Source organism: Myotis davidii, unplaced genomic scaffold (assembly GCF_000327345.1).
Source record: "Myotis davidii unplaced genomic scaffold, ASM32734v1 scaffold246, whole genome shotgun sequence".
NCBI classification, from domain to species: domain Eukaryota; kingdom Metazoa; phylum Chordata; class Mammalia; order Chiroptera; family Vespertilionidae; genus Myotis; species Myotis davidii.
In genome coordinates this window covers 696,592-714,731 of record NW_006296542.1, presented here as the reverse complement: position 1 = coordinate 714,731, position 18,140 = coordinate 696,592, and the positions used below count along the sequence as shown (strand labels likewise).

The window sequence follows — 18,140 nt, the reverse complement described above, 5'->3', positions numbered from 1 at the left end:
GCCCCCCCTGCGGCCGCTGCCCTCACCGGGGCGGGCGGGGAGCCCCCGGCCTCCCTCGGATCGCTCCCAGCCCACCTCACCCCACCCCCACAGCGCCTGCTCCCTTCCCAGCCACCTCCCCTCCTCCCCCACATCCGGTGCTGGCGAAATTAGGAGCCCGGGGCAGCTCCTCCAAGCCCCCCTGCTCCCCGACTCCCGGAGCGAGCATTGACGTTCGATTGCTTTTTTGGGGGGGGCCATAGCTTCCCTAGTTCAGCGGACCCCCACCGAGCGCCAGGAGCTGAATTTACCTACTCTCATTCCTCTCCAGGGTCTCACTACTTTGGAGGTTTTCTCAAATTCCACATACAGAAAGCCACCGACCTTATTCCGGTATCCTACACCCCTTCCTTATCCTAATTATACGCCCACCCCCAGCCCTCCGCATCGGAGTCAAGAGCCACGGGGACACTTCAGTTCTCCTTGTAGGATTGATGAAATCGTAATGAAGAACGCCCCCTAAGCTCCCATAAGCGGTGCGGAATCCTCTGGGGGAAGGCCCGTATTATTGACATCTCACAGGCCTTGGTTCTGGACGTTGAGAAGGAGGCTGTGGATCTAGTGGTAGCGATGCTTTTTAGGGTAAATGTATGTAGGTATTGGGGGAAAGGGAGGGATCAATTGAGAAGGAATGGAAGTAGCTTAAAGCTCATTTTAGTTTTTGTTGCTCATGTAGAGTCCAACCTATGAGTTACTCATGTACAGGCCAGAAAGCTTCTGCAGTCTGAAAGTGTCTTGAAACTAAACTTGGATTAATTGAAAGTAACTTGAAAGTTCATCTTGTGACCTTGATTTTTAATTTTACCCACAAAGCATATATATATATATATATTTTGCCACCCACATTTTAAAAAATTGTATTGCTGTTAATTAGAGCTGAGAGGGGTCAACTAGCATTTGTTGTTAATGACCAGTATGTGGAGTCTGATTTAGCATTTCAGAATTGACTTTTTGGGTTGTATTGACAAATCAGTCCTAAATGATCAATGTTGAATGATGCACTATGTTTTTGTTTAAATGAAATTCCTGAAAATAATTAATTTCAGGATTAATGGAAATTGATGTTGTTGTGAAGCTTTATAAAAACACATTTTTAAAGGTGAAGGCATTTCAAGCAGATATAGTTCTTGATGAAGCAGAAAGAACATGGGCCTGGGATTTGGAAAACCTGGCTTCTAGCTGCTACTGACCAACTTTATGACTCTGGGAAAGTGGGCCTCAGTTCTTTTTTCTATAACATGAGTGGATTGGACAATTTGAATTCAGAACTCAGAAAGTCAGAGGGATCTTAAAGCCCTCTGAGAAAGAGTTTGGGAATGTTCTCCATTGCTGTCACTTTTCCTCCAAAAATAACCTGGCTTGGAAGTCATTGGTCCAAAGGGAATTTGATTCCCCATAGAAATTGGAGAATAGGTAATGCAAGTAGAGAGGAACAGCTGTATTTCTTCTTGAGCAATAAACCCACTAACAGATTCTGGTACGAATCTTGGAGGCATAAAGAGAATGAATGTATGTACCCTCAGTGTACCAGTTTCCTCACTCACTCCTGGTGGAAGATGCAGCACTTTTAGTAGTGCTGGAATTCTGGGATGTGTTCCCATTAATTCTAATACAGATAAAGAAGATGTGGTAGAGAGAAAGATGGTGGCAGAAGGAATGGATAAAGAGGCAAAATTGCCTGCGAAAAAGAAAAGAAAGAAGGGCTTGCGAATTAAGGGGAAAAGGCGACGAAAGAAACTGATCCTTGTGAAAAAATTTAGTAAGGATTTGGGATCTGGGAGGCCTGTTGCAGATGCCCCTGCTTTGTTAGCTTCCAGTACTCCTGAGCAGGATGAAGAAGGTCTTTTTGAGAGCAATATAGAAAAACAGATCTACCTACCTAGTACTAGAGCCAAGACCTCCATTGTATGGCACTTCTTTCATGTTGACCCCCAGTACACCTGGCGGGCTATTTGTAACCTCTGTGAAAAAAGTGTTAGTCGGGGTAAACCAGGCAGCCATCTTGGGACATCTACTCTTCAAAGACATCTGCAGGCAAGGCATTCACCTCACTGGACGAGGGCCAACAAGTTTGGAGTCACTAGTGGGGAGGAGGACTTTACTTTGGATGTACCTTTATCTCCCTCTTCTGCTGGAAGCAGTGGAAGCTTTGAATATATTCCTACTGATCCATTAAACGATAATAGAATGGGTAAGAAACGGGATAAATCAGTATCTGATGCCCTGAGGGCAGAAAGGGGGAGATTTCTCATCAAAAGTAACATTGTCAAGCATGCCTTAATTCCTGGAACGAGAGCCAAGACATCTGCAGTTTGGAATTTTTTTTATACTGATCCTCAGCACATCTCCAGAGCTGTGTGTAATATATGTAAAAGAAGTGTGAGCCGTGGTAGGCCAGGTTCTCACTTAGGAACTTCAACACTTCAACGACACCTGCAGGCCACACATCCCATCCATTGGGCTGTTGCCAACAAAGACAGCGGTGCGGTTGGAAATGGATTAGATGAGGCTGAGACTGAGAGAAATCTCTTGAGTGATACTTCAAATGGAGAGAAGTCTACAGGCAGCCAAGATTTAACAGCTGAGGACCTTAGTGACTCTGATTCAGATGAACCTCCTGTGTTAGAGATTGAAAATAGGATATCTGAGAGTCCCATTCCTGTTGTAGAACAAGATACTCTGATGCTTGCGCAGGAGAGAGAAACAACATATTGTGAAAATTCAGTCTCCAGTCAAATAAGTCAGGCGATTATTCAGATGATTGTGGAAGATATGCATCCTTACAGCTACTTCTCAACCCCAGCCTTTCAGAGGTTCATGCAGATTGTGGCCCCTGATTATAGGTTACCATCTGAGACTTACTTCTTCACTAAGGCTGTACCTCAGTTATATGATTGGGTCAGAGAAAAAATTTTCTTAACTTTGGAGAATGTTCAAAGCCAAAAGATCCACCTGACTGTGGACATATGGACCCATGACCCATCCACTGACTATTTTATTGTGACTGTACACTGGGTCTCCTTGGACACTGCACCTTCTTCCAATAATGGCTGGATCCCCGATTTTAGAAAATGGGCAGTGCTGTGTGTAACAGGTTTGGCCAAAGACTGTTTGGTAACCAACATTTTACAAGAATTAAATGACCAGATTGGTCTGTGGCTTTCTCCTAATTTCCTCATTCCTAGCTTCATTGTTTCTGACAATTCCTCTAATGTGGTACATGCAATCAAAGATGGCGGTTTTACCCACGTGCCATGCTTCCTGCATTGTTTAAATATAGTCATTCAGGATTTTTTCTGTGAGCACAAAAGCATTGAGAACATGTTAGTGGCTGCTAGGAAAACCTGTCATCATTTTAGTCATTCAGTCAAGGCTCGTCAGATACTGCAAGAGTTCCAAAATGATCGCCAGCTTCCGTGGAAGAATTTGAAGCAGGATGAAACTGGCCATTGGATTTCTACCTTTTATATGTTAAAATGGCTCTTGGAGCATTGCTATTCAGTTCACCATAGTCTTGGTAGAGCCAGTGGAGTTGTACTCACCTCCCTTCAGTGGACCCTAATGACTTATGTTTGTGATATTCTTAAACCGTTTGAGGAGGCCACCCAGAGAGTTAGTGTGAAGACCACAGGATTGAATCAGGTGCTACCCACAGTCCATCATCTACTCCTTTCCCTGCAGAAACTCAGAGAAGATTTTCAAGTCAGAGGTATTACACAGGCCCTCAATCTGGTGGACAGTTTATCTCTGAAACTTGAAACGGACACCCTAATAAGTGCCATGCTCAAATCTAAGCCCTGTATCTTGGCTGCTTTGTTAGATCCTTGCTTTAAAAATAGTTTGGAAGACGTTTTCCCTCAAGGTGCTGATTTAGAAATGTATAAGCAGATCCTTGCAGAAGAAGTTTGTAATTATATGGAATCTTCACCAGAGGTCTGCCATATTGCAACTTCAGAAGCTTCTGGTCCCTCAGCTATAGTACAAATGGACTCATTTACTTCATCTACAAGAGAAGGCACCTCCAGTTCAGGGTCTGTTGATAGTTCAGCTGCAGATAATGTTGGCATGGGAGGCAAAAGCTTCATGTTTCCGTCTGCTGTAGCAGTAGTGGATGAATACTTCAAAGAAAAGTATTCAGAAATCTCAGGAGGTGATGACCCTTTGATTTACTGGCAGAGGAAGGTGAGCATATGGCCAGCTTTGACCCAAGTTGCCATTCAGTATCTAAGCTGCCCTATGTGTAGTTGGCAATCTGAATGTATCTTTACTGCAAATAGCCACTTTCATCCAAAGCAGACCATGAACCTGGACTTTGACAATATAGAACAGCTGATGTTTCTGAAAATGAACTTGAGAAATGTTAAATATGATTATTCTACATTGGTTCTGAGCTGGGATCCTGATAATGAAGTTGTTCAAAGCAATGAAAAAGAAATATTATCTTAATTTTCCTTTCTCCATTTAAAATGGGCAACTTCTTGCTTTGTACTGTATTCTAATTGCTATAGTTGTTACATATTGTTAACTAATTATTCTTTATACATGAATCTGGGGAAACCTGAAAACACAAAAAGGACAGAAAATTCCTCAGAGGTAATGTTGGCAAAGTGAAGATTAACTTTAATGATTTCACAGTACTAACTCAATGTGGCTGTCACATGAAATTTTGTTTACACAAGTTGAGAGAAAGATATTTTTTATTTAAAAAATATAGTGCAGCATTGAAAGGCCTTGTGCTCTTTCTTACTGGTAAACTGAACTAGTAATTGGTTTTAAGTAAAAATCTCTCCCAACATGAAAAGTTTGATTACTCTAAAACATACTAAGCTGGTATTTCTCCCCCTCACCCCCACTTATCTATTTCTTTTAAAACTCCGAGTCGTACTTAAAGCTTGGCAAACACAAAACTTACAAAATTGTTTTATATTTGGAAACTTCTAATTGCCTCCTCATACTGGTCAGCTTAGTTTACCCTTTATAGGATTGGATCTATATATAAGGGAAACATTACAATTAGGAAAAATTACTTTTGATCTTTGAATTACCTTTTTTAACCTTTTTAAAATAGTGTAAAAACAAAAATTGCATAGGTGCTTTTGCCTAATTATGGGTAAATGACATAGTAAAAGTTTTACAAAATTTCAAAAGATTGAATGGGAATTAAAGTCTTAGTCCCATACATGAGCATACTTTGACAATCCTAGTATCCATTTTCCAAAGAATGTTTTTCCAATATTAAGTGATCTTAAATACTTTTTTAATATATACTGAATTCTTCATAACTACGTATTCTTAACTACGAAATTGTTTTGGCCTCAATTCTAAACTAAAAATAAGCAATCAATATTTTCATGTGTTAGGAATCATTTCCTCACTGGTAAAATGAGGATGGATCTCAGTGATTTTTAAGGTTCCTTTCCGCTCTGTTTCTATGATTGATTGGGAGGCCAGAAAATGATGACTTTTAATAAAAGTCTATTAAAATTTTCAGACTGAATAACTAATGTAAGATCCCAATTTTTCCTTTTTTTCATTTTAGATTTGGGGATATTCCCTGCCCAAAAATTTCCTGGAAAATTGACTAGTATTAAGTGTGAGTAAAAGGTGTCCACTTTTTTTTTTTTAAGTTTTTATTTTAGTTTTGTCTTGGATAGTATTTGGCAAGATTTAGCCTAGAAATAATGTAGTATCTATTACATGAGAATCAAAATTGCTTTGTTACTGGGCTGGTTTCAAAATTTAAAATTCATTTCTATGTATCAAATCGTTTTTTTGGTGGGTTTTTTTTTTTTGGCCTTTTTTCTTTTAATTCTGAAATGGTAAATGTACCATTGTGGAATGAAATTTCAACTTCAAAAGTTTACCCTTTTATTAACTAGAGTAAATGGATAATTGCAACGTCTTTAGTTGTAGCCATCAGTAGTAAAGAATTTGAAATTAGGCTGCATAAGCAAGCCTTTGCAGGGCCAATATTGAATTTCATGCCAGTTGACACTGGTTGCTATAAAAGAAAAACAATCTTCCCTTAATAGAAGCTTTTTGTATTTTGACAGTGCCAGCTCAGTATGGCTATAATGCTGCTCTGCCTTCTACAGCTTGCTGCACCACTCTGTAGTTACTCTATAACTATACATTTCTATCTTTTTTGGTTAAACACTCCCTGAAGATGAAAAAGATAATGATATACATGCATCCATATTGTACACATTGATATATGTGTAAAGATTCCCTTCATCTTTATTTTGCTGGCTTGGCAAAATTTTGTGTAACATACTTCATGATACTTTGGTATAAGAGTAAGTTCACTACTTTTATAATGAACCCAAATCTAAAGGCTTTTGTAGTGTATTTTAAAAGGGAAAACTTACCCAAATGTTTTATTTCTACACATTTGTGTGTATGTGTGTGTGTGTATGTGTGTATAAGCCAGTTAGTATATATGTATATTATGTACATAAAACACTTTATATTTTTACATACAAGTGTGCTTTTATTATACAGATAATAAAGATGGGGGAAGGTTTCTGTTTTTTTCTTAATAGGTGAAGAAATCTTGAAGACCAGAAATTGGATCTTATTGAATTTTGGTGTTCTTTTTATTTTTTCTCTTTCTTTTTTTCTTTTTAAATTATATTGTTCGACTATGGAAGATGGATTTTTTTAAAAAAATAATCCTTTGAATTTCAAGTTCATCTTTAAATGAACTTTTTTGTTTGTTTTTTGTTTTTGTTTTTATTTTGAGGAGATAACTAGCGATAGCTGTCTCCAGTCTGACAAAGGTTGTTCGAATGGACTTAATCTCCCAATAGTTGGGAAATGTTTTAAAAACACATCCTGTGTTTGAATTGTGGCTGAGAGGTTTCCTTGGCAATGTGAGGAGGAAATTTTTTTCTGCCTCATTATTATTAATTCATGGATTGAGTGTTGGTTCGACCTACAGGCGTGATAGATTGGAACTCAGTGAAGACACAGATGTTCCTGTTGAGAGCAACCAGCTAATGTAAGTGTGGAAATTGGTTTTTTCTCATTAAAGGGATAAACATTTTTGTAATTTAAGGCATAATTTTCCTGGATTAGTCAGAAATTAACCATCATCAAAACTTTTTTTCTTGTAATTGTTTACAAGCTTTTGGTTAGGGAATAAAGGCACCCCCTTTCCTTTTTTTGATAATATGTGCACATTTAAAAAAAGGTAAAAACATTATAGCCTAGCCAAGGTGAAAACTCCCTGTAATTCCATTTGTATAGGTAAATACTATTAAAATTTGGTTTTAACAGTGTGATTTCATTAGATGATTTGGAGGAGGAACTTGGAAGATTTTACCTGAAATACTTTAATTCATTGTTTCCTCATTTTAGCATTACATTTTAAAGGCGATTTCTGTGATTGAGTTGTCTTTTGGAAGATTAAATCCATTTCAAGAGGACTTGAAGCTGGTCCTCACCTTGAGGAAGCAGTGGCTTGTTTTCAAGAATCCCTTCCTGATTTCAGGATCCACCCAGCATGCCTAATCAAGGAGAAGACTGCTATTTTTTTTTCTATTCTACATGTACCAAAGTAAGAATTGAAATCTCTAAAATCAGTTCTTTCTATGATTCCCCTAAAATTGAAGACGTATTTTCAGTACACTAAGTTGTTTTCATGTTTTGTTTTTCTGCACTTTAAATGTTTATTAACCTGCTGTCAGTTTTTTTAGTAAAGGATAGCATTCCTAGGTGAATTCGTTCTTTATGTTTTCCTCTTCGTTTTATGTTCTTCATGTTCTACAAAAGTGTAAAGTTTTCTTACCTATAATTAATTTGTTCAGGGTGCCTTTGGAATTAGGAGCACTTTGGCCTGTGGCTTACCAACTTTGATTTTGTTACCTGTGGGTTGTATTGTACTTCTAGAAACTGCTGAGTTGAATTGACCTTCAGATTTTCTGCTGAATACCGAAGCCATCTACTAAATATGCTTTTGTAGCTTTTCTGTTTTTTATCAAAACTTACGTGTTTTCTGTTTGGTTGTACTGCAGCTCCATTTAGATCATTCTGCTATTTTCTGTTGTTCCTTTATGACTTAATTCTATAAATGTACATGTTATTACAAAAACTTTTCTTTAGTCATCTTGATCCTGTGTTTAAAATTAACAGTTTTGAGCAAAGCCCTGATCTCATATAACACTTTGCACAATAGTAGTATTTGGATAATATCATGTATAAAATATGGAGTGAAGCATAGAATTATACTTAAATCCTTATCTATTAACTTCCTTTCTGGCCTTTTTTCAAAAACTAATCACATTAGTTGGGATGTATGAAACAGTTGAAGATGAACAGTATAATGTATTTTTAAAGAGTATCTAATACTCCCACTGGTCTTTTTTAATTTATGTCATCTCTCAGCTTGTCTCGTTCCTGTTGTCACATAAGATGAAGCGTAGTGTCAGGAAATAGGTTGTAGAAAATTATGAATTTGTTGATCTCTGATTGTTTTTGTTGTCCCGTCTCAGGTGTCTTCTTTCTTGTCTGTCTATCCTTACTGCTTTCTATTTGTCTAGATGCCAGGAAACTATTATAATGAACATTTCACTTGAGATCTTTTTGAGCTTCACATTCTTTTCTGTGTTACTCTCTCTGTTGACAGGGTGACAGCTGTCCGTTCCGTCACTGCGAAGCTGCACTAGGAAATGAAACTGTTTGCACATTATGGCAAGAAGGACGCTGTTTTCGACAGGTGTGCAGGTTTCGGCACATGGAGATTGATGTAAGTTTTGAATTTGTATTATAAAAAATATAAGGGGGAGATGACGTTTTAGATGATATGTGAGTTAAATTTTTAAAAATGATCCAGTGAAATTTGTCATTATTATAGTGCTCACTTAATATCTACATGTTTTGGAGTTTGAATTGGTATAATTTTTCTGAAAGGCAGTTAGGTAAAATATCTAATGTATGAAAGTTATGTATGTACTATATTGGGAGTATTTACATCTCTGTTTATTTTCAAACTATCTCAAACTTAAGAGAAATATTACAAGTACAATATAAAACTTTTTTTCTAAGACATTTAGGAATAAATTACTGACATTCCCTATCACTTCCAAATGTTTTCATGAGTATTTCCTACAAATAAGAAGGACATTCTCCTATATAACCGTTATACAACCTTTAAAATTAGAAAATTAACATTGATATATTACCTTCACTTAATTCTCAGATCTGACTCAAGTTTTGCCATGTGCCAATAATGTTTTTTATTTCAGAAGGAGCATGTCCAGAATCAAGTATTGCATGTAGTTGTCATGACTTCAGTCACTTTCAGTCTAGAATAGTTGCTCAATCTTTGCTTGCCTTTCATTGGCATTGACACTTTTAGTTACAGGTCAGTTATTTTGTAGACTGTCCCTCAATTAGGGTTAGTCTGATAATTCCTCATGATAAATTCAGGGTTTGTACCTTTGGCAAGAACATCAGAGTTGATACTCTTCTCATTGTATACCATTATTAGGTGACATACAGTGTGTTTTTTTAATCCTCACCTAAGGACATCGAACCCACAGCCTTTTGTTGTATGGTACATGCTCCAACCAACTGAGCCACCTGGCTCCAGGGCAGGTGGCATACAATTTTAATTATCCCATTACCAGTGATGTTAGTGATCATTTCATTAAGGTAGATCTACCAGACTGTTTTACTAAAAAAGTTTTTCTTTTTGTAATAAGCATTTTATGGAGATGTAATATGAGAACCTGTAATAATCCCATTTCTTATCAAACTTTCCATTTTTTTCAGTGATTTATTTGTGCAAATTCATGGTTTCCTATTTTATTCAATGTGTTATACTTCGTTGTTATTACATTTTATCCTCAAATAGACCTAGATTTGGCCAGTAAGAGCCCTTCAAGCTGGTTTTTGTGTCTTTTGGATGTTTCTATCATTCTTCAAATACCTCTTTGCTTTCTGGCTTAATAAGACTTTCTAGGCTCATCCTGTACTTTTCCTCCTCTAGTTTTGGAATCAACCATATCTCCAAGGAGCTTTGGTTCCTTTTAGTGAAAAGTAGTATATGGAAATGAGCTTTGAGCTGCTCCTGGAGTGTTACTGCTTCTAGGCCTACAGTGGACAGGAGGAGGAAATACATAAATGTATATACATACACATGTTTACATCATTAGTTATTACTTCCTGCTTTTGTATGGAAAATCATGAGTTCACATAGATACCTCCAATTCACAAATAGGCTTCTACTTTTGCCTACTTGTAGCTCTCTTTTCTGAAAGTGAGAAACTTTGCTTTCATTCTCCTTAATATTACTTATTTGATCAGTCCCCTGGTTATGTAATCCAATATTGTATTCCAGTCTCTTCCTACCTCTTAGGTGTTAAGTCCATCTGATCCACTGTGTCCTTTAGAGTCTCTGTTTCCTTGTTAAGTTTTTGTCTGGAAGATCTATCCAGTGAAGTCAGAGGGGTGTTAAAGTCCCCGAATATGACTGTATTGTTGTCAATCTCTCCATTAAAGTCCTCTAGAAGTTTTTTTTTTTAAATATATTTTATTGATTTTTACAGAGAGGAAGGGAGAGGGATAGAGAGTTAGAAACATCGATGAGAGAGAAACATCGACCAGCTGCCTCCTGCACACCCCCTACTGGGGATGTGCCCTCAACCAAGGTATATGCCTTTGACTGGAATCGAACCCAGGACCCTTCAGTCCGCAGACTGATGCTCTACCCACTGAGCCAAACCAATCAGGGCTAGAAGTTTTTTTATATATTTAGGTGCTCTTAATATTGGGTACATATATGTTTACCAGGGTTATATGCTCTTGTTGGATCGATCCATTTAGTATTATGCAGTGACCTTTGTTGTCTCTTATGATGGCCTTCATTTTAAAGTCTGTTTTGTTGTATATGAGTATTCCTATTCCAGCTTTTTTTCTTTTGCATTTGCATGGACAATATTTTTCCACCCCTTCACTCTCATCCTGTGTGTGTCTTTTGTTTTGAGGTGGGTCTCTTGTAGACAGCATATAGTTGGGTCACGTTTCTGTATCCATTTAACTATCTTATGCATTTTGATTGGAGCATTTAGTCCATTTACACAGGGTTATTATTGATAGGTACTTATTTATTGTCATTTTAATTCTGTATGGCTAGGTTTCTCTCTCTGTTTCTTCTCATTACAGCAATCCCTTTAGCATTTCTTGTAATGCTGGCTTGGTGGTGATGTACTCCTTTCGCCATTTTTTGTCTGGGAAGCTCTTTATTTGACCATCTATTTTAAATGTTAGCCTTGCTGGATATAGTAATCTTGGTCTCAGATCCTTGCTTTCCATTACCTTGAGTACTTCATGCCATTCCCTTCTGGCCTGTAGTGTTTCTGATGGGAAATCAGATGTCAGCCCTATGGGAACTCCTTTGTAGGTAACAGTTTTCTTTTCTCTTGCTGCCTTTAAGATTCTCTCTTTGTCTTTAATTTTTGGCATTTAATTATGATGTGTATGGACATGGGTCTGTTTGGGTTCTTCTTGTTTGGGGTTCTCTGTGCCTCCTAACTTTTGTGACTTTTTTTCCCTTTACCAAGTTAGGGAAGTTTTCTGTCATTTCTTCAAACACCTTCTCTGTCCCTTTCTGCCTCTTCTGGCACACCTACTATTCTAATATTGTTACATTTCACATTGTCCCACAACTCCCTTAAGCTGTCCTCCTGTTTTTTAATTGTTTTTTCTTTTTGGTTCTCTGATTGAGTGATATTTTCAACTCTGTCTTTTAATTTACTGATTTGATCCTCAGTTTCCCCTAATCTGCTATGTATTCCTTCCAATGTGTTCTTTATTTGTGTTATGTCATTCTTTATTTCAGACTGTTCTTTTTTCATAGTTACTATATCTTTTTTCATGCTGTTGTGCTTTTTTTAACAGTCATTACTCTGAACTCTGTTTCAGATAAATTTCTTATCTCTGTTTATCTCTTCTTCTGGAGAATTCTCTAGTTTTTTTCATTTGGGGGTTGTTTCTTTGTTTCCTCATTTTGGCTGTCTGTCTGGGTTTGTGCCTCTGTATTAGGTAGATCCTCTATACCTCTCAATCTCTAGTGCAGGACAGTGTTAAAGTCTGTTTCTGACTAATTAGATCAGGTAAAGACTCAAAGCCTCCAGAGACTGCCTCTGCCTACAGACTGATAGGATTCGGACTTGAATTGCCCCCCACCCCACAAGCAGTCGTCCTCAGGTGTGGTGAGTTTTTTTTTTTCAACAGGGTGGGGCAGTTGCTTCTGCCTGGAGGCTAATTGTTATTTTTAATCTCTCAAGTGGCTTCAGGGCAAGGTGTTTTCCAATAGGGTGTGTCAACTGTCTTCACCCCACGCAAGGCAAATGTCTGTGTGGAAAAGATGTCCTCCACTGTGTGGGGGAATGACTCAGCACAGGAAACTGGGGGTGTCTGCCTTCTGAGCTTTAACCCCTGTGTCCCCAATCCTGGCTTCTCACAAGCTCAGGTCTACTCTGCCCTCCCTCTGCTGGAGCACAAGGTGGTGGCTCCACATGGATTTTTGTGCGTTGGACCTTTAAGAGGATGCCTGCGTTTTCATCTGTTACTCCCTAGCAGACAGCACCCCCGCTGCTGTTCATAGCCAGATGGTATGTGGGTTCCTCTTTATTTTCAGCATATAGTTGGGTCACGTTTTTGTATCCATTTAACTATCTTATGCATTTTGATTGGAGCATTTAGTCCATTTACACTTATTTTTGGTGCTTTCTGCTGGGGGACCCAGCTTGGGGATTAGATGCCAGAGTTCTCAGTGGACTCCCCCACAGCTGAGATATTTCTCCAGGACTTCAGTTGCCGTCTGTGGGTGCCCAGCCAGCCCTTTCCTACCAGTCTCTGTGCGGTCTCCACTTTCAGTCCTTGGGTGTCAGGGTTCTCTCCTGTGAGTTTTTCGTTGATTGTTCAGGAAGTTTTTCTGTATTTCAGTTGTAATTCCAGTTTGTTCCTGGGAGCATGTCCATGCAGCATCCACTTACTCTGCCACCATTTTTAATCATCTTCAGGTGTTGACATCACACCTGAGGCTGCTTCTCCACAGGGACACCTTTCTCACCTTATGTCAATGCCAACACCTGTACCAGGTCTCCCCCCTGCTTCACTGTGAGGACTCCTTCCTCAGCCTTTTTGGACCTCAGCATTCTATTCCACGTCCTTGGGCTCTGATACTATGTTGGACAGCCCTCCCATGTGAGGTGCTCACTCTCACCCTGTTGGTTCTCCAACTCTGCACCTGGTCCCCACTCAGGAAGACCCTGCCTTTCTCCTGCTGGTTGGTCTTGGAGGCTCATTCTGGGAAGACCCTCCATAAGTACACCCTCCTTAACTTACTACACTAGGATCCCTTCTGCACAGAAGTCTTGCTCGCCTTCCCATGCTGCTCAGGCTCCGACACTGTGCCAGGCTATCCTCTTATGCAAATGTCATACCAACTCCTGTGGGTTCTGACACCTGTGCCAGTCCCACCTTGTCCAGTAGACTCCTCACCTCAGTCCGGCTCTAACTTCCTGCTCTGGGCCACATACCCTTCCCTTTTCCAGCATGAATCCTGCCTCTCTCAGCCTTACCTAATGACTTTGATCTGAATTGTTTGAGGAGTGTTGTAGAAAGGAAGAGACTAAATATGCAGTTTGGATGTCTGGGCTTATATAGCTGCTCTAGTTTGGTCCCAGGTTTATAGTCTCTTAACTGTCTTCTATGCTGCCTGTCTTCCAAATAGCAGGGAATTCACTAACATTCAGAGAAAGGAATACTCTGTAACTTTTGAAAAGTCATATTGTAACACTGCTGGCATAGTTTGTAAATGGGCACAACTCCTAGGAAAGATCTCTAAGTGTCAGGGTCTCTAAGAAGAACTACATTTAGAGATTCTCTAGAGCAGTGGTTCTCAACCTTGGGTGCACATTAGAATCACCTGGGAATCTTTTTAAAATCCTGATTTCTGGGCCTCATCCTCCGGAAATTCTGTTTCTTTGTGACTAATGTTGTGGCCCCACCCCATAACAAAGAAACAGAATTTCCGGAAGATGAGGCCCAGAAATCAGGATTTTAAAAAGATTCCCGGTGATTCTAATGTGCAGCCAAGGTTGAGAACCACTGCTCTAGAAGAACTCATGGAACTCAGCATACAGTTGTATTCTTGGCTAGTATTATAGTGACACAATAAGGATATGCTGGTTGTAAGAGAAAAGGACACAGGCAGAGTCTGGAGCAAGCATGTCAAACATGCAGCCCGCCGGCCACGAGTTTGACATGCTTGGTCTGGAGGAATCCATGTGTGGGCTTCTCTGTGATCTCCCTCCCATCAGAGGTCACACAGAGCGAACGCTTCCTCTGGCCATAGAAATGCACCAGTATATATGTGATGTTTCTGCCTAGGGAAGCCCATGAGAGACCCAAAGTTTATTGGGGCAGGTTGCTTAGGCACCCTCTACCACATACCAAACTCCAGACTCCCGAAAGGATGGGAGGTGTTCAGCATAAGCTGTATTTGCACAAACAGCCTAGGGCACATTCTGAGTGCCGAGTTTCCAATGCCAACCAAGGGCCACCCTTGCAAGGCTGTCTAAGGGTAGCAGCTGTAGGGCTGCTCTGTTAACTCTTCTGCACAGAGGCTTATTTGGCTGCATCTTACAAAACTACTATTATACCTATGGCTCCCATGTGCAAAGTGAGATGCAGATTACTTTTTGTAGCATAATTTGTATTAGTAAAACATATGAAGCAACCTAACCTTCATTTAAAATAAAATTTTACTCTATTCATGCAGTGGTGTGCTGGGTAGCTGTAAACAAAAAATTTTAAAAGGGAAACTATTTACATTGACATGGAAAGATCAGAATATATTATTAGTGAAAAGGGATCAGAATAAGGTGTGTAATATGCTACCATTTGTAAAAAAAGAGAGAGGGAAAATAATTTGTATTTATTTTTACTTGTATATGCATTTTACAAATAGAAGTATAAAAGAGAAACTTTACAGTGGCTGTTGGGGTGGGAACAGGATTGAGAAAGGGCCATTTTACTGTAACCCCTTCTGTATGCAGTCAATTTTTATTATTCCTGGGTTTCATATTTGAAAATTTGTCTACTCGATAAAATGTATTGTAACCTCTGAAGTAATACTTGCTTTGAATGGCAGTCAGACATGTGCGGGTCACTAAAAATGTGAGTCTCTTGAGGCACCTCATTTCCAGCTGAGATCAAACAAAGCAATGCTCTGCTTTTCTTGTTTCAGCTCTCATAGTGTAAACAAGTGTCCTTTTTGGGGCCTATTTTAGTGCCCCTCCCCCTTTTGTTGGTGATTTTCCCATTTAAAATGGCCCCAAGAATAGTGCTGCAGTATTATGTAATGTTCCTAAGCACAGGAAAGAAAGTATGTGTAATAGATAGAGCCTCATTCCACTGTGACTTATAGCGTGTTGGCCTAGAGTTCAATATTAGTGAATCAATATGTTTTTTAAAAATATTTTTTTAATATTTCAGAGAGGAAGGGAGAGAGAGAAACATCAATAGTGAGAATCATTGATCGGCTGCCTCTTGCATGCCCCACACTGGGGATCAGCCCGAACCAAGGCATGTACCCTGTCTGGGAATCGAACCATGACCTGATTCATAGGTCGACACTCAACCACTGAGCCACGTCCGCTGGGCAACAATACATATTAAGTAAGGTGACTTTAAACACAAACACATAAAACAACATTATATATTGATCAATTGATACAAATATTGTGACCAGAAGCTTATAGGAACCTTACTTTGGTCTATGTGCTTTATTACCTATAAAAAATTTAAAGAAATAATCATGTTTGAGAATGTTACTGTGGAGAATTTGTTGCTAAATGAAAAATGTACAGGATTATATGAAATAACCTTTTTAAAAGTGTACATCTACACATTTACTTTTTTTTTTTTAAGTAAAAGAATTCTATACCAAAATAAGTGATTCTCTTTAGGTAATAGTATAACAGGCATTTATTTCTATTTTCCAAGTTGTCTTTAATTTTCATTTAGAAACAAAATCCAGTAAGTGTATTAAACAGATCAAATAAATGTCACGTGATTCGTGTATACGGAGGCTGCTAGTATAGAAGGCATCTAGTAATTTGAAAATTGCTTCCGGGAAAGGAGTAAAACCTTAAGCAAAGACAGACTTAGGAGCAAGGAAGATTGATTGATAGTAGGTTCTGCCTTGAGGAAGGGGTTGAGTAATTATTCTTATTCTTATCTAAAACACAATGGTAGCTAATACACCTACTTTTGGATGTAACCGGAACTAAGATATTTTATCCAGAGGTAAAGGTATTTGCCGTACTTTTAGAAAATAGGAAAGTTGTACATGTGGCAGTAAATTCAAGACATAAATTTTTAAAACAGATTTGCCAATTGCCTTTTAAAGCGATTGAGCTACTTTATATTTTCATTATAAGTATATGGGATTGCATGATTCTTTCACATCCGTAACCACACTGTATTATCAGTCTCAGTAGTAGACTTTGATCTTTGCTCTTTTTTATACATGTAAGGATCTTTTTGTAATGGCCATTATTTCTATGTTTCCTTCCTCCATATTTTAAAATTTCTGAAATAATGCTACTATTCTTTCCGGGAATTTTAAACCTTAGGCTCTTAAAATGATGAGACATCCAAAATAATGCAGGTTATTAATCAGAGGTTAGTTACTTTTCAGAATGCTTACCAGTTCCTTTTTCTTCATTGAACTATTTAAAGTGTATATAGAATTTTCACAAAGTGAATAGTATACTTACTTGACCAGCACCTAGTCCTAAATCAAGAAATAGAATATTTCCAACACTCTATCTTCCCCTTCATTGTCACTAACAAAATCCCCCAAAAACAGATGAACAAATTAATACAGGTCACACTTCATTTTTATTTGGAAACTATGTTTTTCCCTCTTGCAGAAAAAACGGAGTGAGATTCCTTGTTACTGGGAAAATCAACCAGTGGGATGTCAAAAACTAAACTGCGCTTTTCATCACAACAGAGGACGTTACGTGGATGGCCTTTTTCTACCTCCAAGCAAAAGTGAGATGTTTTTAATTTTAAAAGAATAATTACTATATAATGAACACCTACTATGCACACTGTATAAAGTACTTTATATACTTGCCTTCTTTTCCTGGTGTGAGAGAGAGGTATTATTTCCACTTTACAATTGAAGGAACCCAACTTTATTAAGGTTAGGTGATTTGTACAGTTACTAACCAGTAAGTAGCAGAGTCACAATCCTGTTGCCAAAAGCCATGTGCCTCATAAGTGCTTCTTGGCGTTACAGTTTAGATTGCTAAAGCTTACTTCATTCCCATTTTCTTATCAGACCCATAGAGGCTTTTGACTTTTTTTCTCTCTCTAGTCCTCACCCAAGGTCATGCTTAGAGAAAAAGGAGGAAGGGGGGTGGAGAGAAAAAGAGAAACATGGATGTGAGAGAGAAACAGATTGGTTGCCTTACGCACGTGTCCCGACCAGGGATCGAATCTGAAACCCAGGTGTGTGCCCTGACTGGGAATTGGACCAACAATGCCTCGTTGAATGGGACATACTCCAACCAGCTGACCTATTACGGCTGGGCAGTGGTTTTTGAAAGAAACTAGATTATCTCAGAGTGTTTGGCAGATCTCTTCCTCCACCTGTTTTATAAAATTAGGTTACGCACGTGTCCCGACCAGGGATCGAATCTGAAACCCAGGTGTGTGCCCTGACTGGGAATTGGACCAACAATGCCTCGTTGAATGGGACATACTCCAACCAGCTGACCTATTACGGCTGGGCAGTGGTTTTTGAAAGAAACTAGATTATCTCAGAGTGTTTGGCAGATCTCTTCCTCCACCTGTTTTATAAAATTAGGTTTATTAGCCGAAACCGGTTTGGCTCAGTGGATAGAGCGTCGGCTTGACTGAAAGGAGGTCCCAGGTTCGATTCCGGTCAGGGGCATGTACCTTGGTTGCGGGCACATCCCCAGTTGGGGGTATGCAGGAGGCAGCTGATCGATGTTTCACTCTCATCGATGTTTCTAACTCTCTATCTCTCTCCCTTCCTCTCTGTAAAAAATCAA

The 18,140-nt window shown here is 38.9% G+C and overlaps 2 protein-coding genes and 1 long non-coding RNA gene across 16 annotated transcripts in view; 2 read left to right on the top strand and 1 right to left on the bottom strand.

The window, feature by feature from the left end:
• ZC3H11A (zinc finger CCCH-type containing 11A) overlaps positions 1–18,140 on the top strand; it is a 37,439-nt gene that overhangs the window by 274 nt on the left and 19,025 nt on the right. For 2 of the 14 annotated variants that reach the window (XM_015569298.1, XM_015569296.1), the window contains exons 2-7: positions 311–372; positions 5,579–5,632; positions 6,980–7,039; positions 7,399–7,597; positions 8,666–8,785; positions 16,989–17,112. In XM_015569298.1, the coding sequence (XP_015424784.1) occupies positions 7,544–7,597; positions 8,666–8,785; positions 16,989–17,112 (298 nt within the window). In that variant the 5' untranslated portion in view covers positions 311–372; positions 5,579–5,632; positions 6,980–7,039; positions 7,399–7,543. Of the gene's footprint in view, positions 1–11; positions 516–5,578; positions 5,644–6,979; positions 7,040–7,398; positions 7,598–8,665; positions 8,786–16,988; positions 17,113–18,140 lie in introns of those variants that run through there. The other 12 variants (XM_015569293.1, XM_015569290.1, XM_015569299.1 and 9 more) reach the window with 9 other exon arrangements.
• ZBED6 (zinc finger, BED-type containing 6) lies at positions 523–5,572 on the top strand. The gene has a single exon (XM_006771994.2). It carries the CDS (start codon positions 1,543–1,545, stop codon positions 4,483–4,485), a length of 2,943 nt encoding a protein of 980 aa, XP_006772057.1. The 5' UTR covers positions 523–1,542; the 3' UTR covers positions 4,486–5,572.
• LOC107184403 lies at positions 11,021–12,763 on the bottom strand. The gene is made up of 2 exons (XR_001515236.1): positions 12,699–12,763; positions 11,021–11,066 (listed from the first exon to the last, which is right to left on the bottom strand). It is a non-coding gene; the product is annotated as an uncharacterized LOC107184403 (long non-coding RNA).